At 36.7% G+C, this 24,622-nt stretch overlaps 1 protein-coding gene across 2 annotated transcripts in view; it reads right to left on the bottom strand.

Annotated features, from left to right (window-relative positions):
• Window positions 1-24,622, bottom strand: part of Hgf (hepatocyte growth factor) — a 69,023-nt gene that overhangs the window by 17,667 nt on the left and 26,734 nt on the right. For both annotated transcript variants that reach the window (XM_032907056.1, XM_032907055.1), the window contains exons 8-10: window positions 9,005-9,179; window positions 5,117-5,244; window positions 480-582 (exon numbers count right to left, since the gene is read on the bottom strand). In XM_032907056.1, the coding sequence (XP_032762947.1) occupies window positions 480-582; window positions 5,117-5,244; window positions 9,005-9,179 (406 nt within the window). The remainder of the gene's footprint in view (window positions 1-479; window positions 583-5,116; window positions 5,245-9,004; window positions 9,180-24,622) is intronic.

The following is a 24,622-nucleotide window of genomic DNA, read 5'->3' as shown; positions in this document are numbered from 1 at the left end:
ACCAGAGAGATTGTGTTTCTATAGAATTTAAGGATATTTAATGTAAAATGCATATAAAAAGATCATTTAGTGATTTATTTCACACACTGTTGTTAGCCTTACTTTAATTAACATTATCACCCTTGACCCGGTCACTATATTGTCTTGCTGACTTATATAAAATTTTTGTTAGTGAGATGAGATCCTCAATGAAATTTGGGATCAAAACTACATGTCCACATTTTCTTGTCCCCTACAGCATCTATTATACTTCAGACCTAATATTAAGTGTTTTAAGTGTTCAAAACATATGTACTGGTGAGAATACATGCTTAAAGATTTGCTATAGCAAGAACAATGATTTGAGCTATACAGACAAAATCAATCTATTGTTTCTATTGGCTCCTTGTGTTAAAGATTAGAAGGAAATAACTGTGTATATTTGAATATGCGTATTAGCACTATCATAACACTAAGTAGAAAGAAAAAAACTTATATACCGGTGTAAATCCTCCATATTCTTGTCCCACATGGAACATGTGAGTCCAGACCTTGTTTTGGATAAGTTGCCCATGTAGTTTTTCCCATTGCCACGATAACAATCTAGGCATAAGATACACAAGACTCAGTACTATTGTAAATGATAAAACATAAATATTTTGTAAGCACTTGAAAACATCAAAATCAACATAATAATGAAAATGCAAATGAATATCATTGTGAACTAATGAGAAATAGCTCAGATTGCAACCTCTGTATTCTCAGGTTTTGATTTCAATTATAAATGTTTATATAACACCCCTCACAATAAAAAAAATCAGACAGGCTATTCTTTGGGACACAAGGAAATAAAAAGGTTTAAAAGTAATCTTTGTAATTCCCAGAATTTTTTCTTTTTGAAAGTCTATGTCTGTCGGTCACTTGTGTTTAGATTTTGGCTTCTTGTGACGATGACATACTGAGTGACTCAAGACAGCTGTTGTAAAAATGTTCTTTCCCTTCACTTGGCCTGATTATTTTCTCATTTACGAGATCAAGTTAAAGATACTTGGGAGAAATACTGCACAGGTAAGAGGTTGTCCACTTCAGAGTGTGACAGCTTGGGGACATGACGTCAATTTGGTGAAGCATAGCTGATGCATCTGGTCCATTAGTCATGTAACGGAAGTGAAAAACTTCTCTTTGTATGTTGCAATCACAACAGATCCTAAATCTGCCGGGCTTTGAAAATGAGTAACCATTCTGTTTCTAAACAAATTTCACAAAACGCTATCATGCATTGATGGGTTTTGTGAGTTACTTATTACTGTGTTACATGTAGAATACCTGTTAGTAATTTTTCTTTCTGTATGAATCTTCCATGTAGGAATTAATTGTAGAATTAGCGGTATAGAGAGAGACTTGTAGATTCTATTACTGTTCAAATGAAAATATATGTATGCACATACATATATGAAATACATATATACATATATATAATATATTTCATCCCCCTTATTCCTCCTGATGCACAAAATGCTCAAATAATTGACACATGCCCTTTAAATTGCTCCTGTATCTATGTTGACAGAGTTCACTGAACTGCCTCACAGTGTACTGCAGCCCTGATTCTGCACATAGTACATATTACATACTGCATGCACATTTCTCCCGCATGTCACTGCAGCGCCAACAACTGCTAGAAATACCTCTGCTCAGATCCGCTGTGAACATCCGTTGTGAGTGATGTTGCTTTCACTGTACATACCAAGTGTGTTTTTACGAAAAATGCTCTTATGGAAAGGTTACAGTTAAATGACAGATAAGAAAGTATAAGGAATGTCTCCCATCTCCGTCACTCAGCATATGAGTACAAATCAGAACCTTTGAAGATAAATATCTATTATTTAAATTGTCGTTTGAGTTACTAACTTGAATTGCTTAACGTAGTTAAATGATTTTATTCCTTGAGATTAGAATGGTATTAGTAAAATTAGTAAAGAAGGAGGCTTGTGTTAATTATTTGAGCCTCAATCATACATCTATCTACCTTTTGTAGTGATTATTTATGTGAAGATATTCTCAACATCTAATGTTATAAAACAGAAATATCAACCAGCTCTGACAAACACTGATGTTGCTCTGTGTTTTGCACTATCAAATATTCAATTAAGATTTGACTTTTGTAAAAACAAGCATTCATTTCATTAGTATGTAAAATTCATGTAATATTTAATAAATGGAAAATATATATATATCCAAAATACATTTGAATGATTTTTATGATGTGTTACCTATAAGTGCTTGATTATATATTTCTATATACCCAATACTGTATAAATCTATTTCAGACATCATTGGGGTGAAGGAATAGAATTTTCATTAAAAATTATCTACTGTGACTGTATTTTCAAAGTTTGTGTTTAGGACAGTTTAAAAAGAGTATATTTGTATACTGACTTCTTTACATGTGTGTGCTCTCCAGGAAAAAGAGAAAGGAATTTATAATATTCAATTGGCCTACAATATAGATTTATAATATTTATAGTAGGTAGACTTATAGTAGGTGGATATAAATGATAGATAAGCAGATGGTAGATAAAAGAGAGACAGAGACAGACAGACAGATAGATGGATGATAGACTGACAAATGATAGATAGGTATAGTTTCAGATTGGCAGTAACATATTTAACATAAAGGTCAGCAAATTTCAAGGCTGGCTGTTGAATCGGATGGCAGTATTTCCTGAGTAGAGGCTCTGTGCTTTCTTCACAGAGTGTTCTGGAAAGAGTGTAGCAGACTCTTGCATGTATCAGGTGAATTTATTGCTATCTAATGTGTTTGTAACTAATTAAACAGTGAAAAGATAGGAAGATAGAGAAGTTGTTATAGAGTTTAAGTCAGTCTTGCTTGTACTAGTTGGATAATTTGAGCACCTTACTTTGTTCATTGAAGTAAATTTTTGGTCTTTTATTAGCTATAGTCATTAGACAAGCACTACCATGTACTTGATCACCAAATAAAACATTTATATATTTTATTCCATGATTCTGTTTTAGGCGATCCTGTGTGTATAAAAACAACTCAGTACAGGCAAAAAGTTCTAAAAACAGCTGTGTTCATTTTGTTTTCTACCACAGTTTCAGCAACTGTCCTAATGAATGAGACTTAGATGTGCACAAATGTCCCTTAATTCTTAGTTTTAATGTTATTTCCAGCTGACCTTTAAATCTCACACATAGTGAAATTGACTGAAAGAACCCCTTTCCTCATTCATCCTACAACTGTTTTCAGAGCTACTCTGTAACAGTGGTATTGGAGAAAATATTAAAGGACAAGAGTATATATAGGCCAATGAGTCTAAGAAATGGAACTTTAAGGCAAAAAAGGAACTTTAAGAAAATGGACAGTTTTTTAAATGGCCATCATTCGTGGGTTTGGATGAGTCACAAGGTGATTAAGTACATGTTGACAGGAGCCTGATATAGCTGTCTCCTGAGAGGCTCTGCAAGAGCCTGACAAATACGGAGGCGGATGTACACAGCCAACCATTGGACTGAGAACAGGGTCGCCAATGGAGGAGTTAGAGAAAGGACTGAAGGAGCTGAAGAGGTTTGCAACCCCATAGGAAGAACCACAATATCAAACAACCAGAGCTCCCAGGGACTAAGCTACCAATCAAAGAATACACACGGAGTGACCTATGGCTCCAGCCGCATATGTAGCAGAGGAAGGCAATGTTGAGCATTAATGGGAGGAGAAGCCCTTGGTCCTGTGAAGGCTCGATGCTCCATTGTAAGGGAATGCCACAGCGGGGAGGCGGAAGGAAGTGGGTGAGTGAATGGGTGGCAGGACACTCTTATAGAAGCAGGGGGAGGAGGGATATGATAGGGGGGTTCCTGGAGGGGAAACTGGGAAAGGGGATAACATTTGAAATCTAAATAAAGAAAATATCCAATAAAATAAAAGAAAAAAAACATTAAAAAATTCTATTTTAAAACGTACAAGAGAAAATTACTCGGATCCCTTACTCCTCCTCAAAGGCAATCTTCCTTACCTTAATGTCTAATAATTCTATAAATCCTTAGAAATAAATTATGGTCAGAAAAATGTATAATTCTCAATTTTACTGCACATCAATATGTATGTAGAGTGCAATATTATTATTTACCACTGATTAGTGATTTCCAGAGTGAACTCAATCTGTCTACTACTGCTTCCCGAATAAGCTGTCTTAAGGTACCTATATTTCCAAGTCAATTGCATTTTCCCTTAACCCTGCACTAAAGATCACTAACACCCAGGTCTCAGTAACTTCCTTTTGCAGGATCTGCAGAAACTGCTTCATTGGTCCTTTTATTGATAACCCTCCCCGAGAAGTCTATTTCCTATGATCCAGTTGAATCTCAGATCAGGTCACATACTTTCCCAACTTCACAACGACCCTTCTTCATCAATCCTGAGAGCTCCTGCAAGGCCAATACAATTTATAAACTCACTTACCGGTCATCTTGCTCATCTGGTGACAGCCCGAGTGACAAGATTAATTTCCTGTTCAAATATTTATGTAGTCTCTTGTCTCTTACTTGCATTTATTGTTTCCTAGAATGCTTTATACATGTAGGGGTGGAGGGCACAGCTCTCTGTCCTCCTGGATTTTCTTAAATCACCCTACCCTGTACACAGATGATTCTAACAATGGAAACATAACAGAGTAACACTTCTCACCTCTCATTTCCAGCTCATTTTCTCTCTGGCATTTAGCCACAAATTTACATAATAGTCCGCTAGCATTTACATTTTACAGATTTCTACCCACAAAAAGTAGAAATGCCTCAACTGTTCAAGGCTAGGCTCACAACCAAAAATATAAGAAAGTAGTTCTATGGAGTCAGGTATTTCATTTTGTGTACTGGAACCAATTTTATTTTGCCAGTCCCTAGAACTATACCCTCCCTTGAATAATGACTAACTAATTACATGATTAAATAAGTATTGAATAAATTTTCAAATGAGTGAATATATAAAATATGCCATTCTGACTCAGTAATCTTCCTTGTAAATCTAAAGACCCGTTCAACAAGAAATAGGTTGTGTCCCCCTCTCCCATTTCCCCCTGGTTTAATCATGCCCATACTACAAAAGGTCAGCTATTACCTTGTCCACTTGACACGTCACATTTGGGAATTTGAGAGCAGTAGCCAACTCGGATGTTTGGATCAGTGGTAAAACACCATGGTGATTCAGCTCCATCCGGATTGCGGCAATAATTTTCTCTAAGGTCCCTATTGAGAGGAAGCACGTTAAGGTAAGTTAGCCCCGCTACATGTCTAGTATTCCAGACGTGTGAATTGTTTGGATTAGAACTGTGATAATAACTTGGGAGTCTGAATACACCACACATGCTCCCCGGGGTAGTGGAATAAACACTGTTCTCCAAACCTCAGCGTTTCCAGGGACCATAGGCAGCAGCCCTCAGTTCTCCTCCCTCACTCTCAAAGTTTGACTCCCACCATATATATTAAACATATACAATAAATATATAAATAATAGGGAAAATATAATTGTCTTTGTAGAAGAAAGCTTACTAATATCTACTTCTCTTACTTAAAATGGAACTTGAAACTATCCAAACAATTATATAAGGTCTTTGTCTTCCTTGGTTTATGTACTTTTGATACATGTAGTTTGGTGCATATATTTCTTCTACTCAAAACATTTTCTCCGAATCACTTATTACCTTAATATATATTACTAAACAATGAAGACTTAATTATAATGCACAAGACTAACAGAAGTTAAGTTGTCAGTGTGTAGGTCAATCTATAGCTTCAATCAGTGGATTAATTAGAAATGTAGAGTTCCCTAGTCTAAGATGTCTATTAAAGCTCTTTATATTTATTTCACTGGTATATTTATCTATGTACTGTGGCGCTGAACACCACAACACAATGTTCAGTTACTCTGCAAGCATTCCATCACTAAGCTGCTTCAGAGGCCATGTCTGTATTTCCTATGGTAAAGTTCATATTAACGAACGTTTAGAAGCATGCGTGCATAATCATCCAGAAAGAATAGGAATTATGTCGATACAATTAAGAGCTCTTCGATTTCATTAATATCCAAATGGAACACAAGAAACAGACAAAGTTCTGAGGCACAAGCTTGGCATGTAGCCAGGAAATCAATAAGTAATGACCATGTCAGACTAGATCTTGGCACAAATTTTAATAAAGTGTCTGAGAAAATATGACCAACATATAACACGGGAAGACTCACATAACAAACCATATCGAATCCTCTATACTTATCAAATTCATCACTGGAAAATATACATTTTTATATCCTTTAAAATAATATAAAATTATATTTAAACTGTTATGCCTATATAAAGTATGTATATTTTTCATCTAATCCAAATAAATTTCTAATATTAAATACATAATTGCTCGGTTATTCTATTTTGCCCTTTCAGTTTAAAGCAAGGTAATTAAGACAATCTAAAACTGCCAAAAGTCTTTATGGGCTTAGTTTTAGAATCAATCCCTAAATTTACCAGATTAATTTTGAGTAGACATGAACAAATATGGAAAATTGCCCAAATTGCCTCCATGTTTTGATACACACAGTTAAGGAGTTGTTTACAATTCCTGAAGCAAATAGATTACTACATAATTCACATGTATTCATCATAAATAGCATTGCTCAGTTACAGTACTGTATGTATGGGGCAAATCAGTTTACTAGAAGCAGAAACATCCAACCACAACTCCTGTTTCTGCTACATTGGAAAGAAAAAAATAGAAAACCAATATCCTGAGCAAAACATTGTGTCACATTTTTGTAGAATTATAGTAGCCCAGACTTTGGAGAGAAATTTATGCCAGGCTACTTTAGTCAAGTAAGTTAATTAAGAAAGACGTATTTAAATCCCAATAAGATGCAGAATTTAATTTTCGATGATTCAGTTTCAAGTAAGCAGTTTGCAAATAAATTCTTATAATGACTTTCTTCTTCCTAGATAAACATGAACTTGGCATTTTCATTTGCTAAGTTTTGCTTAACACTATTTTTAGTTGAGATTGTGCATTTACTTATTTTAACATTTTAAATTAAAATATAATTACATTATTTTTACTCTTCCCTCTCCTCTCTCCAGCCACTCTTCTGTCCTGTCCCTGCATGCCCTCTCTTGACACCACCAAACACTCAAGTTGATGGCCTCTTTTTCTTTGATTATTGTTGTTATGTATGTGCAAATGTAAATATAAGCTGTGGGTCCATTTTGTTGTTTCTGTGAATATGGTTTCAGGCCTGACCATTTTGTATTGGGTAACCAGTCAAGGTTTAAGGGGCTCAGTCATGAGTAATGTTAATTCTCCCTCTCAATGCTCACTAGTTGACTGTAGTTCTCAGCCTAGTAGTGGACCCTATGGGATGTTCCCACGTTAACATGTCTGTAAATTAAGACAATTTCTTATTTGGATTTTGCCAATAAGCAAAAGATAACACAGTGGGATCAGCACCAGCATGGTCTTCATTGTCCTGTCTACTAATCTGCCCTTGCTTTTGCTGCTTTTACTAATCCAATAGTTATTTCTTGCTGAGGTGTGAGATTGTAGATGGGGAAAAGAGGCTACAGTTCTGTGAAGGACATGAGAGAATTTAAACCAGAATGGTATAAATTATGTCCTCATAAAATAACAGCAAAGAATATCCGAACACAAAGTAGTGCATTAACAAATGCTGAGCTTGCAGACCTCAATGGAAGAGTTAGGGACAGGACTGAAGGAGCTGAAGGGGTTTGCAACCCCATAGGAAGAACAACAATATCAATCAAACAGATTCCCCAGAGCTTCCAGGGACTAAACCACCAAACGAAGAGTATACATGGATGAACCCATGGCTCCAGCTGTGTATGTAGCACAAGATAGCCTTGTTTGGCCTCAGTGGGAGGGGAGGCCCTTGGTCTTGTGAAGGTTTGATGCCCCATTATAAAGGAATGCCAGGGTAGGGAGGCAGGAGTGGGTAGGTGGATGGGAGCGCATCCTCATAGAAGCAGGGAGAGGGGAAATGGAATAAGCGGTTTCCAGAAGGGAAACTAGGAAAGGAGATAACATTTGAAAGGTAGATAAAATATCCAATAAAAAATTAAAAAACAGAACAAACAAATTGCTCACAGGCATGTGAACGCACACTTCCACACCTACAAATCCAGTTGGACCACTAGAGTGTAGAGTTCCCCATCCTGTTGTCAGGTTGTCTAATTAAAAACCAGTTATATAAAACCCATAGAGGTTATTTATAGGCACTATCTCAGCAAAGTCACTCTGCAGAGCATGTATGTTATAAATTTCAAAGGAACTTTTAAAAGCTCCTTCCACCAAGGTAAACAATTTAAACACACATGACAGTATTGTTGCAGCTATCCTACAAGACAATTGGTGGGCAAGGGGTTGTTGGGAATATTCATGTCCACAATGTAACTATTACTGCAAGGCAGTTTCTTTGATTTGGCCAATTTACATAATTTTAATTCCCACTATTTGCCTAGAGCCAGAAATAATTGGAAAGACTTACACTACTAAAAATAATTTTGCTTCCAGACTTTTACGGCTGAAAACTTAGCCATTTGAAGGAAGCGTTGTTGGAAATCAAAGAGCGCATCGCTGTAAAAAAAAAAAAAAAAAAAAGAAAGTGTAATACTTGCCTTCGTGCAAACAGGAAAACTTGAAAAGGATGTAGTCTGTAGCCAGTCGCCATGAAAACTTAACTTCTTAAATAAGTCTTTACGAGCAGAATTACAGTGAGGAAGAACCTAGAGATGTGTTTTATAAATCATGGTTTGTCCACCCTCTAGATCAGCACTACCTAGAATGCTCATTTAAAAATGTTTATGTGAGGCGAGAAAAGAAGCCTATCCACCATTTTGCCCTGAAGCACACTAAGGCCGTTAAATCGTAATAACAGAGAGTGAGCAAAAGCAATATTTCCCATTTCCCTGGGATCCGCTGAAGCTTGCAGCATCTCCTGAAACCGACTCACTTGCATTTGAAGTTCTCGGGAGTGATGTCATGCTTGTGGGGGTACTGAGAATCCCAACGCTGACACGGAATTCCATTCCAAATGGTATTGGTGGTTCCCCTGTAACCTTCTCCTTGGCCTTTTATACATTCAGTTGTTTCCATGGGAACATCAGTCTCATTCACAGCACTGTGAGCTGTTGATAGAAGAAAATAGGAGCTCAAAAGGAACTGTTCAGCAAGCCATCACCCTTCCAGTACCCAACACATTTGGGGTGACAGGGACTTTTCAAAATCAATTCTAAAGTTTATAAATTATACAAAAATGGAAAATAAAAAAAATAAATAAAAATAGAAAAATAACATCACTATTTTCATTTCAATTTTTCTTTCATCTCAACTCTAAGTTAATTTTTTTCATGAAGTTTTGTGAAGATACTAACTTCCATATATCTCTGTGAAGTAACATGTTGCAGTGTCATTCCTAAAGACAAGTTTCTTCAGTACATACAAATTGAACAATTTAATCATTGACAGTGTTTTTTTTTTGTATAGTAAATGCTCCGTAGGTTGAAAACCTGCTTTTCAAGCAGATTTTGGGGATTTCAAAAAAATTGAGCTGTTCCTAGTTTTTTCTAACATGCACTTACCATATACATATATACATGTGTATAGATGGTATATATGTTTGTATGTATACATGCATATGGTCTGTGATTGTTTTACTTGTATATTATATACATGTATATATTTCAGTTACTATGTAAAAATAATCACAAAATTAATTTTCCGTAACCCAGACTCAGTCTCTTTGCATTGAATATACCCTCAATTAAGGCTAACTGAAAACAAGCCAGAGTGCGTGTAAGAATGGACACAAAGAATCCCAGTACTCAGAAAGCAGAGGAGGGAAGACCAGGATTTGAGAACAGCATGGACTATGCTCACATCCTGCCTCAAAACAACTCCAAAATTAATGTCTAGAAAACTCTGACTGGTTTAATGAGCTCAGAAGAAAACACCCCAGCTCTTTGGTCATGCAGTAATCTTTAGATAAAAGCCCTTTTGTTTACTGTCTTAAACTGTTTCAGACTTAAGTAAATTTTCTGTGGCCTAACATTGTAGAACTAGGTGGGTTGCATTCACGGATACAGAATGATCTATATGTGTTATCTGTGGGTAGCCGTATGAGATTATTAAAAACAACTTTTTTCCTAAGTTTGTTTCTCTGTTATTTGTACATAGATATTTCATTATAAGTTCTCTGAGCTATGTTTATGCTTAACAAGATAAGTACTGCATAAATTTACCATTATTCAATAAAGCTTTGGAAATATTAACAATAAAGGTAAATGGGACAGTTACAAAAGATCCCACCAATTCTACAAAACCTAGAATTTGTGGGAGATGGGCCTCAGAACATGCCTATGACCTTGATTATTTTAATGAAGATGAAAATCTCCCCACGATAAGAGTGGCAAAATTCCATGGCAGGGACCCAGGAGGGCATGGTTAGAGAAGGGGCAAAGTAGCACTTGTTCATGCTTCCTGTTTCCTGCTTCCTGCTTCCTCTCTGTGAGTGTAAAACCTTTGCCATCTTGACATTCACACCATGTAGATTGTGACTTTCAACTGTAAGCCAGGCAGATTCTCTCACAGTAAGACAATCAATGGGTTTCCTGTAATTTCCCTTAAAACATTAAAATAATAACTTTGCTCTAATTCATTTAAAATACTTAATATTTTATGCATCTTCTTTCGAAAATAGATCTGCAGTTCAGAAATATTCTGATTTATAAAAAAATTTATATGAAGATATAAATGTTCAGACATTGACCTCTGTATTGCTATTTGTGAGCAATACATAAAATGACATATGGTGATATTAGTGATAGGTAGGTAGATGATAGACAGATGAATAGAGGGATGATAGATGACAGCTTCAAAAAATTAAAAAAATATGAACACCTATATAGATAGGTGTTTGTACTGAGCACCCATGATTTAAATTCAATATCACCTCAAAGTCTTTATTATATTGCAAAATAACATAGATTTCATAGGCTTGGTAACTACATTTCATCAAAGTTAAAACTATTAAGTTGGACAATTTAGATTCAAGTTAGTATATATAGTATAAAGGACTATATTTAGGTGGAACATCTTTGAATAAAAATAACTCTAAGATAGGTCAGCCTTGTACTAATAATATATTGATCATATTTCTAAAATACTATGATAAGAATCAGGACAAAAACATGTCTTGAGGAATTTATAAGTTCATTACTTTAAAATTAGAAGAAGGTTTCCACCACTGCTATGATTTCATTATGGCCATTTGCTCTGGATTGCTGGTGAAATACGGTTGCCATTGATTGTGTTGGTACTGGGAGGTAGGACTTTAAATGTGATCAACTCATTAAGAAGCATTCACACCTCCTTCAAAGACTAGGTCCATTCTACTGAAGGTAGATCAATAAAGCACAGCCTCTTTGTATCTACTCTTCTCCTCATATGTCTATTTGCTCTTCTGCCTTCCAAGATGCACAATGCAACATCAATGTTTTGCCACATGCTGTGACTCAGCCTTGAACTTGCAGCCTCTAGAACTGTAAGCTTAGATAAGGCCGTACAATTGACCCATTCTATCGTAGAAACATAAGGGAGACCAAGACACTTAGCTCTTAGGCACAAGTTCTTACATCGAAAACTGGTGACAGCAATAAGAAATTGAGTCCCAAATGTGGAATGGAGTTCACAGTTGGGCATACCAGTAAAAATCCTACTTGTATTAGTATTTTCAAAGTTATATCACCCGCCTTTATCTCCTTACTCCTCTCCTTATTTGTTTGTTTCTATTCTCTGTTTACTGGTATACGGTTCTTCTCGAGCACTCTCCTTGGTATTTTCCTCCTGTTATCCTGTGAACCCAGCTCAGTCTCACTGGACACAAGTCAGAGCCACACTGACTAGATATGAGCTGATATGAGCTGATAATTTCCCTGAGAAGTTATTTCAAAGTTAATTCCAAAGAAATGAACATATTTTTTTTTTCCTTTTCTTTTTTTCGGAGCTGGGGACCGAACCCAGGGCCTTGCGCGTGTTAGGCAAGCGCTCTACCACTGAGCTAAATCCCCAACCCCACATATTTTTACTTAACAGATACTAACCAAGATTATAATAAAAGGATAAGAAGTATTCCGTATTTCAAATCATTATTCAGTATGACAATAATCGACTGAAACCTATGGTAGTTATATCTGAAACACTACATAGAGGTTCCAGTTCAAAGACAAGTTGAAATGTACTTAGTAAAGGAGATTTTATGATAAAGATGACAATAACTCATTAGGAAATCAATATGTGGCCTATGCAAAGAATTGGCTGTAGGCAATAGCATAATAATCAGAAAAACTTGGAGTAAGCAAATTTTAAAAAGCAATAGAAGACATAATTTTCATAGAAATAAGCACGTTTTTAAATTTCAAAAACACCTGCATTATAAAAAGTTCCACCTTAATAAAATCAAAGATAGAAACAACATGAAGTTGGGTGGGTGGGTGTAGAAGTGGGGGGAATTTGGAGAGGGGAAAGAATATGTCAAAATATATTAACGAAAAGGTTCTTTTAAGCAAAGGAAATCAATTGTATAATGATGTTGGAAAAATATCTCACTAATATTTTAGCCACTATTGCAAGTTCAAGCCTCTGTTGCAAGAGTTAACTTTCTCTCAACCAAAGAAGTTTCTAACTAGAGCTAATTAAAGAGCATTCCACTTTTAAATGCAATTACAAAGTACTCATCATTTAGACCATGAAGTTGGCTATTCATCTTAGCATTCACTTACATGTTTCTAAATATTGCATCTTTTATGTCATCATCATCATCATTAATATTATCATAATTATTATTTGAGTTTTTTTTCAACACAGGGTTGTCTTCCTTTTTAGTCTCTTAAATGATTGACTTACAATCATAAACCACCATGCTTAGCACTTCAGAATATTTTAAAGGTTTTGATGGGAGATTATCTTGTAAAGTCACTCTTTACTGAAAAAAGAAATATGGTAGCATGGTAACATTAAACCAAGGTGATGAGGGGCCGTGAAGATGGCTCAGTCAATAAAGTTTCTTTCTCAAAAGCTTGAACATGTGAGTTTAGATTTACAGCACCCACTTAAAAGCTGGGTCTGCCGGGGGATATTGTAATCCAACATAAAGTATATGGTTGGTGATGGTGGGCAGAGACAGGCACATCCATGGAGTTGACTGGATAGATAATCTAGACAATTAATAGGTTATAGGTTCAGAGACCCTAAATCTGAAATTAAAAGGTAAAATAATTGAGGAAGAAAAACCATGTCAAGTTCTGGCCTCCGCAATATATGCCTGCATACAATGTATTTATACACACATGCATATGTACATGTGCACACACAGACACACATACAAACAAATTTCACATATATTAGTATATACATATTACATAGTCACAAAATAGATCACATAAAATATTCTAATTTAGAAGTAGAAAACAAAATAGCGGAAAATGTATATTATACCAAATAGATATATTTTATTAGGCTTCAAAAAGATACAACATATGGAAACAACAATCATCATTTTACCTAATAATTTAATAAGCATTTATAACTATATAGAAACTTAAATATCTTGGTTTCTATTTTTCCTCATTTTAATTTCTTAGAAATGTGTCCTAATTTTAACGACAAAGCTTGTATTTTTGATAAATATCAAATTCAGGGTTAGTATGTCAGTACTGGTTGGGGATTTAGCTCAGTGGTAGAGCGCTTGCCTAGCAAGCGCAAGGCCCTGGGTTCGGTCCTCAGCTCTGAGAGGAAAAAAAAAAATCCCTTTGCAGGGAGACATTTAAGTATGTCAGTACTAACTACTATTCAACTACTAACAGTACTAACAATATTCAACTACTAGAAATGACCTCATCAAGAACTCCATAATTCCGCAGTGCATACAATAAATAATTTAGATGAATGAGGATATATTCCTACAACTACTTTGGTTAACTAAGTAACTTTCATCGGTAAGACTTCTTATGAGACTTTTTGAAGCTGTTCAACAAATATTATCTGATGAATGGTAAATATTATCCATGATCAACGATTTGTCCATAGGCCATTTTACTGTGATAGAAGTGCCTGATGTCACTGCTCACATACTTACTGTTCTAATAAAATAACTTATTTCTGAACTACAATAAAATAGGCTTCTTCTGCTGCCCTACTGTAAAAATACCAAAAGCTGGAGCAAAAGTAAAACAAACTCTTCATGATAATTGATTTGGAAAGGGCTGTCAAATGTTAAGAAAGGCATTCCTTTGTACTTAATCTTTCAGCATGGGACTTGGATTGAGGAAGGCTTGAAAGGGTCTTTAGCAGCCATACTAAGAGTTAAAGAAGAGCAGCAGCATAGCCAAATATCTGTTAAAGCCGATCAGCTCAAGATAAAAACAACACATTTTTAAAATGCATTATCACCACACACGCACATATTTTTGCAAGTATGTCTACTAAATTCACACTGAACATAGCAGGAACCCATTTGAGAGTTTCTCACAAATGCAATATTTTGCCAGGGGGGTCAGTGGTGGCCAGGCTTTGGAAACAGATCGAAAGATATTTAAATATTCCTCACTGGCCTAGGAGAGGAGGAATGTTTGTCCTTGATGATTGACACAAACTTTTCTGTTTGGAAATACTTTTAAGGAACACAACATCCAGTACTGAAATTTCCACTGCCTTGTTTCAAAAGCATCAAACCCGATGGGGCTTCTTGGAACATTTGCTTGTCTTCATTGGGTTGAATGCAGTATGATCTAGTTGCCAGAATATTTGAAGGCATTTTGCATGTTTGAATAGATACATTTAAATAAAGATGATCGATTTGTCTAATTTCTAAAGCAAGCATCTTTTCCCAGACAGGCACAAGTAGAAACAGAACACTAATAACAGATCAATCGAGGCATGTTGGCATACACCTGCAATCCAGCCTTAGTCAGGCTGAAGGGGGTGGCTCATAAGACCAAGGCCAGCTTGCCCTATATAAAAACACCTTATGTTAAACAAATAATTAAGTAAACAATATATTTATTAATGTTCTCTGTGAAAATCTTGCCAGAGAAACTGTATTTGTTGAAATGGATTTCTATGAATGGTGACTACAGAGTAAGAATGTCAAAGAGTCATAAGCTCTATACGATCAAGTAACCCCTTACATTCACAGTCCTTTCCCAAGTAACCATCATTTCCAAAAGCATGCAGATTTTCCATCAGAGGTAAGCAGCCTGACACCCTCCCCTCTGACCATGTACATGTGTGCAGAGACCAGAAAAATACAGCAGGTATTTCAGAGAAAAGAACAGGTGCCCTATTCTTACATGGGTGCTAGGGATACAGATTTGGGTCTCACAATTGCAGAGAAATCATTCCTATTCACTGACCCTGCAAGCCGCATACTCCTATTTTCTCTCTCCCTCTCCCTCTCTATCTCTCTCCTCCCCCCCCTCTGTCCCTCACTGTTAACAGTTAAGAATAAAATTGATTAGCATGCCAAAGGACAAATATCTGATTATGCCCTGGAGTTCGTCCCACCTCATAGCTTCATAAACATAGCTACTGAGGAACAATGAAACCCAGGATTCACCTCGTGATAGGCCCCAGAGACTTGAGTACAGTCCATAAAGCCACCCTCCCGTCAACAGGACTTGTGCTCCTTGGACCACAAAAGGCAGGATCAGACTCACTGTAAATTTAAAGAGCTTCTTGTTTTAAAGTTGACATGGGAAAGTAGTAAAGACCTCCAAAGTACAAACCTCAAATTGCTTGCACGTTTGCTCGCCATGTGAAGCCAGTATTCATACTGAAACATTGCCCTGGACTTTGTCCAAGCCTTTTCTGGTACAAAATACACAGGAGACAAGGCATTCATGAAAGGTCTTCAATTCTATAATATTTTCTTAGAAGATGACTTGGAAAAGCTATCCAAGTGAAAGACTTTTCCCCGGAGAAGGGTATTGATAGCATGATTTTTTTTCCTCACTGAGAATATAATACAATTTTTATTTCTATGAGTCTCTACTCTGGCCTTGAACTTCCAATAAAACTCAGTGAAACAGTCAGAGTTCTTTAAGAGGAAAAGCAATTTGTCATAAATATTTTCCCAGCATCTGAATATTCTGAAGTTTTAAAGATAATGATACTCTCTTTTAAAGAGGCTTATGTTGAGTTTTACCACAAGGAAAGCTGTTTGTATCTGTTATAGATGGCTATTTAGTCATAACAAAATGCCAAGGATACTTTAAACAATGTAATTTATTCTCTCACAGTTCTAGAGACTGGGACGTTCCAGACCAACGTCCTGCTCCACTGGTTCCTAATGAGGGTTCCTTTTGGCTTGCAGATAGTTGGCTTCTTGCCCTGTCTTCACATGATAGAGGAAGAGAGGGGGAAACTCCCTTCTGTTATAAGGCCATCATTCCCACTAGCTTTTGGCCCTTTCTTAGAACTCTACTTAATATTAAATCCCATTTAAAATGCTTATGCCAAAATGTAATCATGTGGGGATTTAAAGCTACAATATTTAAACGTAGGGAATCTTACAATTCGGTCTATTGCAATGCCACAACAGATGCCTGGGTTGTGAAAAACCTGGGCAGCACATACTTCTAAAATGTCTGTGGTCAAATATAAATCGTCTGTAAGTTTAAATAATAAGAAAAAAGAGAAGAAAGACAGTAACAGGCATGAGATGAGGGAAGACCAGAACAAAATCTATTAAGCCAATAAGCAGCAAAACCACAATAACCAACAAACCTTGAAGCCTATGGGTGAGCTTAGTCCATAGCAGAAGAGTGGGGAACGATACATTAGGCCTTATTTATATGTACATTAAGAATAACAAAAACCCACATAAAATGACCATGAAAAACCCTAAGTACCTAAGAATCAACGTTCACTCTTCAACAACTTTATATTAAACTCCTGCAATAGCCAAATGCTCTGCTTAATTAGAGCCTCCAGATTTCAGTAGAGAGGGAAAAGAATAAAAATAACAATTAAAAAATTAAAATACCTGAAATATTCAGGCTAGTTAAGGACATAAAAAGAGAAAGGAGAAATTTAGATGGTGGAAATAAATACTAAGGAATATGAGAAGATATTTAGCTGGGCATTTTGGCACATACTTTAATCCCAGTATGCAGAAGGTCTACATAGAGAGTATTAAGGCAGGCAGAGCAACATAGTAAATCAGTAATTCATAAATAAATGAATAAATAAACATTTGACCAAGTTATGTATAAAATTTGGAAATTAAAATAAAAACAATACTTAATGACATAGACCTGTAGTACCAGCAGTTGGGCAGCAAAGGAAGAAGATTGTCCCAAGTTTAAGCCAACTAGAGCTAGACAATTAGTTGTAGGCTAGCCGGAGCTACATAGTGTCATCCCATCTCAAGAAGAAAAGTGTGGACAAGGAAAAGGAGGATCCAAAAGAGGAGGAAGAGAAGGGAAAGGAGAAAAAAGAATTGGTATTGGTAAAATGATAGCTAAGTTAAAGTTTACACAAGGTATAGCATTAAATTAGACAGGGACAGACAGAAGATGATTATGCAAGGCAGAAGGAACATTAGGGGAAAGGAAATTATCATGAAAATTCAAAATACACGAGATATCAGAAAGAAAATGAAACAAAATAAAACAAAACATTGCACTTGGAAGAGAAAGCAAGAACTCCTAGAAAGAAAGCTGGTACATTATTAGGTCATTCAGGACATTAAGAATGTGGGAAAGGCTTCTTGTCTCTATCTCCAACTGAACCCATGGCAGATGGACTAGCCTGCTCTTCCCACAAGACCTCACAGCCTATCTGTCTGCCATAACCAGGAACACAGATGAGATCACTGCCCCAAAACCCATGAAAGCTGGGAACCCCACAGGGCCCAGAAGACCTGGGATGTAACCTCCCATGCCTGAGCTCCAACATCTTTCCTGTCTGTACCTTCACCTCAACCCATGGCAGATCAATAGCATGCCTGTCTGCTGCAACCCCACAGCCTACTTCTTTCCTAGGAGGTCTTCCATAATGAAAAGCACGGATCAATCTGCCTGTTCCCAGACCTGAAAGCCAGCTTGTCTCTCAGGATGTGGCCCCTAACCAGGGAAACAAAGACACTGGGACACAGAAGACCTGCTCTAGCAAGGGACTTAGGTGGCCTGCTCTAACCAGAGACAGCACTGCCTGCTTCCCAGGAGTCATGCTCTAAACCCAGGTTACACATCTGCCTGCCTCCCAGAAGGCCTGCTCCAGTATAAGAAACCAGAACCAGTTAACACCAGAGATAAAGGACAGTAAAGGGCAAGCACAGTATCATAAGCAACAGAAATCAATGTAATTTGACATGAACAGAACCCAGTTCTTCTAACGCAGCAAGCCCTGTATACAGTATTGCAACTGAAGAGCAAGTTTCTGACCTAAAATCTCACGTCATGGAGATGATAGAAGCCTTTAAGATGGATATAAATAACTCTCTTAAAGAAATATAGGAAAACACAGGCAAACAGATAGAAGCACTTAAAGAGGAAACAAATAAATCACGTAAGGAAATACAGAAAAAAATACAATCTAACAGGTTAAGGAATTGAACAAAATCACCAAAGACCTAAAAATGGAAATAGAAACAATAAGGAAACCACAAATGGAGGCAACCCTGGAGATGGAAAACCTAGGAAAGAGATCAGGAGCTACAGATGCAAGCAGCACCAGCAGAATACAAGAGATAGAAGAGAGAATCTCAGGGGCAGAAGATACCATAGAAGATATTGACATGTTAGTCAAAGAAAATACAAAGAGTAAAACATTTCTAACCCAAAACATCCAGAAAATTCATGATAGAATGAAAAGGTCAAACCTAAAACTAATAGTAATAGAAGAGCATGAAGATTCTCAGTTCAAAGGGCCAGAAGATATCTTCAACAAAAATTATAGAACAAAACTTTCCTAACCTAAAGAAAAAGATGGCTGGGCATACATGTACAAGAAAACTGCAGAAAACAAAATAGATTGGGGTAAAAGAAATTTTTCCACCATATGATAATAAAAGCAATAAATGTGAAAAGCGAAGAAAAATATCTAAAACTGTAAGAGAAAAATGGCAAGTAACATATAAAACAGACATCGGAATTATACCAGATTTCTTGAGAGAGACACTAAAAGCCAGAAGATCTTGGACAGATGTCACACAGATGCTATGAGGCCACAGATCTAGTCCTGGCTACGATACCCAGAACTCTCAATCACCATAGATGTAGAAACCAAGATATTCCATGACAAAACTAAATTTAAATGATATCTTTCTACTAATTCAGTCCTACAGAGGATACTAGAAACAAAAGTCCAATACAAGGAGGTTAACTATACCCCCCCAAAAAAGAAAGAAACGAATCATCTGACAACAAATCCAACGAGAGAGAGAGAGAGAGAGAGAGAGAGAGAGAGAGAGAGAGAGAGAGAGAGAGAATCACATACACACAATACCAGCTCCAATAACAATAATGCAGGAACTAACAATTATTGGTCTTTAATATCTCTTAACATCAATGGTTTCAATTCCCCCAATAAAATGACACAGGCTAACAGACTGAATATGTAAACAGGTTCCAACATTTTCCTGCATATAAGAAACACACCTCACCAACAGACAGGACTACCTCAGAGTAAATGCTAGAAAAAAATGATTTTCAAGCAAATGGTCCCAAGAAACAGGATCGAGTCACAATTCTAATATTTAATAAAATAGACTTTTGACCCAAAGTAATCAAAAGAGATGGGGAGGGACAGTTCAGACTCATCAAAAGAAAAATCAATCAGAATGAAGTCTCAATTCTGAACATCTATGGCACAAATGCAAGGGCACTTATACTCATAAAAATAACCTTACTAAAGCTCAAAACTCGTACAATGGTGGTGGACTTGAGTACCCCACTCTTGCCAATCAACAGGTCATTGAAACAGAAACCAGAGACACAGTAAAACTAAAAGAAGTTGTGAACAAAATGGATATTACAAATATCTACAGGACATTTCACCCTAAAAAAAAATGTATCTTTCTTCTCAGCACCTCAAGGAACTTTCTCAAATATTGGCCATATAATCAGACATAAAACATGTTTCTATAGATACCAGATGATTGAAATGATCCCATACATTCTGGCAGATTACCTTAGACTAAGGTTGTACTTAAATAACAATAAAAACAGACAGCCCACACACTAGTAGAAATTGAACAACTTTCTACTCAGCAATAACTTGATCAGGTAAGAAATAAGGAAAAGAATTAAGGACTTTCTAGAATTCAATAAAAATGAAGGCACAGCATACCCAAATGTATGAGACACAATGAAAGCAGTGTTATAAGAAAAATATATAGCACTAAATGCCTTCATTAAAAAAAATGGAGAGATCCTATACCAGCAACATAAGAATGCACCTGAAAACTCTAGAACAAAAGAAAGCAAACACACCAAAAAGGAGTAGACAGTAGGAGACAGCCAAACCAAGGGCTGAAATCAACTAATTAGAAACAAACAGAATGATACAAAAAAAATAAAAAATCAATGAAACTAAGATCTGATTCTTTGAGAAAATCAACAATATAGATAAATCCTTAGCCAAACTAACTAAAGAGCACAGAAATTGAGGAAATTCAAAACAATCATCATATCTTATTACAAATACCTATATCTGGCAAAACTGGAAAATCTGGATGAAATGGATGATTTGCTAGACAGATACGACATTCAAGATCAGGTAAACTATCTGAACAGTCCAATCAGTCCAATAATCCCTAAGGAAATAGAAGCAACCATTAAAAACTACCCACCAAAAAAAAAAAAAAAAAAAAAAAAACAGAGCCAGATGGGCAAAATTGTACCAGACCTTGAAAAAAGAGATAAAACCAATACTCCTCAAAGTTTTCCACAAAATAGAAACAAAGAAACACCACCTAATTCACTCTATGAAGCCACAGTTACTTTGATACTTAAACCACACATAAATCCAACAAAGAAAGAGAACTTCAGACCAATTTCCCTTATGAATATTGATGCAAAGATACTCAATAAAATTCATGCAAACCAAATCCATGAAACACATCACAACCATCATTCACCGTGATCAAGTAGGTTTTATCCCAGGGATGCTTTAATAAACAAAATCCATCAATGTGTTAAAAGACAAAAATGACATGATCATCTCATTAGATACCCAAATGCCTTTAACAAAATACACCACCCCTTCATGTTAAAAGTCTTGAAGAGATCATGAATGGCACATACCTAACCATAAAAAGCAATATACAGCAAACCAACAGCTAACATCAAATTAAATGGAAATCTTGAAACAATCCCACTAAAATCAGGAACAAAACAAGGCTGCCCACTCTCTTCCTGTCTATTCAATATACTACTTGAAGTTCTATCCAGAGCAATTAGGCAACAAAAGGAGATCAAAGTAATACAAATTGGGAAGGAAGAAGTCAAAGCATCACGATTTGTGGATAATATCATAGTATACATAGGGGAAACTCAAAATTCCACCAGATAGCTCCCACACCTGCTGATAAACAACTCCAGCAAAGTGAGTGGATATAAAATTAACTTCGAGTCCCTGAAGAATGAATGTGAAGACCTCAAAAGGTGGAAAGATCTTTCATGCTCAGGGATCAGTAGGATTGACATAGTAAAAATGGCCCTCTTTCCAAAAGCAGTCAACAGATTCAATGTAATTGCCACCAAAATCCCAATACAATTCTTCACAGACAGAAAGAGTAATTTTTAACTTCATATGGAAAAACAAAAAACCCAGGATAGCAAAAAATTTTTTTTCACAAAAATAAAAGAACTTCTAGGGGAAGCACCATCCCTGAACTGAAGCAATGGTGATAAAAACGGCATGTTATTGGTAAAAGGATACAGGTCAATCAATGGAATAGAACTAAAGACCCAGAAATAAACCCACATACCTATGGACATTTGATCTTTGACAGAAAAGCTAAAACCATAGAGTGAAAAGAGAAAGCATCTTCAACAAATGGTACTTATCTAACTGGTGGTTTGCATGTAGAAGAATGTAAATTGATCTGTACTTATCACATTGTATAAAACTAAAGTCCAAGAGGATCAAACTAAAACCAGATACACTGAATCTAAGAGAAGAGAAAGTAGGAAAGAGCCTCAAACTCATTGGCATGGGAGGGGAGTGGAGAGGGACAAAGATTTCCTAAACAGAACTCCAATGGCTCAGGCTCCAAGACCAAGCATTGATAAATGGTACCTCATGAAACTGCAATGCTTCTGTAAGACAAAGAGCATAGTTAATAGGACAAATTGGCAACCTACAGATTAGGAAAAAATCCTCACTATTCCTGCATCCAATAGAGGGCTTATATCCAAAATATATAAAGAACTCAAGAAGTTAGACTCCAAAAATCAAATAACCCAATCAAGAAATGGGATACAGAGCTAAACAGAGAATTCTCAACAGAAGAATGTTGGAGAAGCTCTTAAAGAAATGTTCAACATCCTTAGTTATCAAGGAAAAGCAAATCAAAACTTTTTGCTCCTTACACGAATCGAAATGGCTAAGATGAAAAACTCAAGTAAAAATATATGCTGGAGAGGATGTAGAGAAAGAGAAACACTCCTCCATTGCTGGTGGGATTGCGTACTGTTGCGACCACTCTGGAAGTCAAGTTGGTGTTTCCGTAGACATTTGGAAATGGCTCGACCTGATGACCAGCTATACCACTCTGGGGCATATATTCAAAAGGTGCTCCACCATACTACAAGGATATTTGATCCACTATGTTCATAGTAGCTTTATTTATAATAGTCAGAAGCTAGAAGCTACCTAGATATCCCTCAACTGAAGACTAGACATAGAAAATTTGGTTCACTTACACAATGGAATACTATTCACCTATTCAGAATGAGGACGTCATGAATTCTGCACACAAATGGGTGGAACTACAAAGTATCATCCTGAGTGAGATAACCCAGATGCAAAAGGACTTCATGGTATATGCTCATTGATAAATGGATTAGCAAAAAGGTACAGAATACCCACAATACCACTTCATAGACCGACAATGTGAAGTTTAACAAGAAGGAAGACCATGTGAGTTGCTTCCCACTTAGAAGGTGGAAGAAAATAATCATGGGTGGCAAAGGAAGGGAGGAAACTAGGTGAGAGAGAGGAGGGGGAAAGAGGGCAGGATGAGGTTAGGGGTCCTGGAGAAGCCCAGAGGACCAAGAGAATGATTGGAAATGTGCAGTTGTGGGGGTGGGGCAGGAGAATCTCTAGAAAGCCAAAGACCTGGGATCTGAGAGGCTCCCAGGACTCAATGGAGATGATCTTAGCCAAAACGCCCAATGGTGGGGAGATGGATCCTAAAAATAACATCTCCAGTAGGTAGACAGAGTCTTCAGTAAAGGCGTGGGGGAACCCACTTAGCTTCAAAATTTTTGACTCAGAATTGTTCCCATCTAAAAGAAACGCAAGGACAAAAATGGAGGAGAGATTGAAGAAAAAGTTACATTGACTGGCCCAACTTGGGATCCATCCCATGGGCAGGCACCAAACCCTGACACTATTACTGATGCTATGTTGTCCTTGTAGACAGGAGCCTAGCATGACTATCCTCTGGGTGGCTCTACTAGCAGCTGCCTAAGACAGATGGAAATAATTACAGCCAACCATTGGACTGAGGTCAAGGGCTCCTATAGAAAAGTTAGGGGAAGGATTGAAAGAGGCGAAGGGGATGTCATTCACACAGGAAGAGCATCAGTAATAACTAACCTGAACCCCTCAGTGCTCCCAGAGATAAACCTACCAGACAAAGGGCATACATGGGTTGGTCTGTGACCCTCAGCATATATTTAGCAAAGAACTTCCTTGTCTGGCCTCAGTGGGAGAGGAAGTGCCTAATTCTGTAAAGACTTGATGCCCCAGGGAAGATGGATGCTAGACTTGGGGATGAGGGGTTGCAACAGCACCTTTCCAGAGGCAAAGGATAAGGGAAATGGGGTAAAAAACTCTGGGAAGGGAAACCAGGAATGGGGGCAACATTTGGAATGTAAATAAATAAAATAATTTAATAAAAAATTCGAAGTGAAATTAAAGATGCTTGTTTTTTGTCTTGATTTAATATCAAAGAAAATCTTATTTCAATTATTAGTCCCTCCCTCTCTCCTTCTTTTGCCCTTCCCACCTCTCTCTCTCTCTCTCTCTCTCTCTCTCTCTCTCTCTCTCTCTCTGTGTGTGTGTGTGTGTGTGTGTGTGTGTGTGTGTGTACAGTTTAGCTTAAGGATCAGAAATAATGTCACCAGAATTTTGGAAACATCACTGGTTTTGTAGTGAGAAAAAGAAAATGGGAGAGGACAACAGTGAACAGAAAACTGTTCATCCAAACACTGATGATGAACAATACTTTATGACTTTATGAGGAGAGTGATGAGTCAAAATGGCCAATATAGAAATTCAAAGACAACCAGACTGGCATTCCTAGGTGAGGCCTAAAACAGGAAATGTGGAGGAGAGTTCC

The sequence above is a fragment of the Rattus rattus genome, chromosome 6 (assembly GCF_011064425.1).
Source record: "Rattus rattus isolate New Zealand chromosome 6, Rrattus_CSIRO_v1, whole genome shotgun sequence".
NCBI lineage: Eukaryota > Metazoa > Chordata > Mammalia > Rodentia > Muridae > Rattus > Rattus rattus.
The sequence above is the reverse complement of the archived record's forward strand: the minus strand, read 5'-3'. Positions and strand labels throughout refer to the sequence as shown.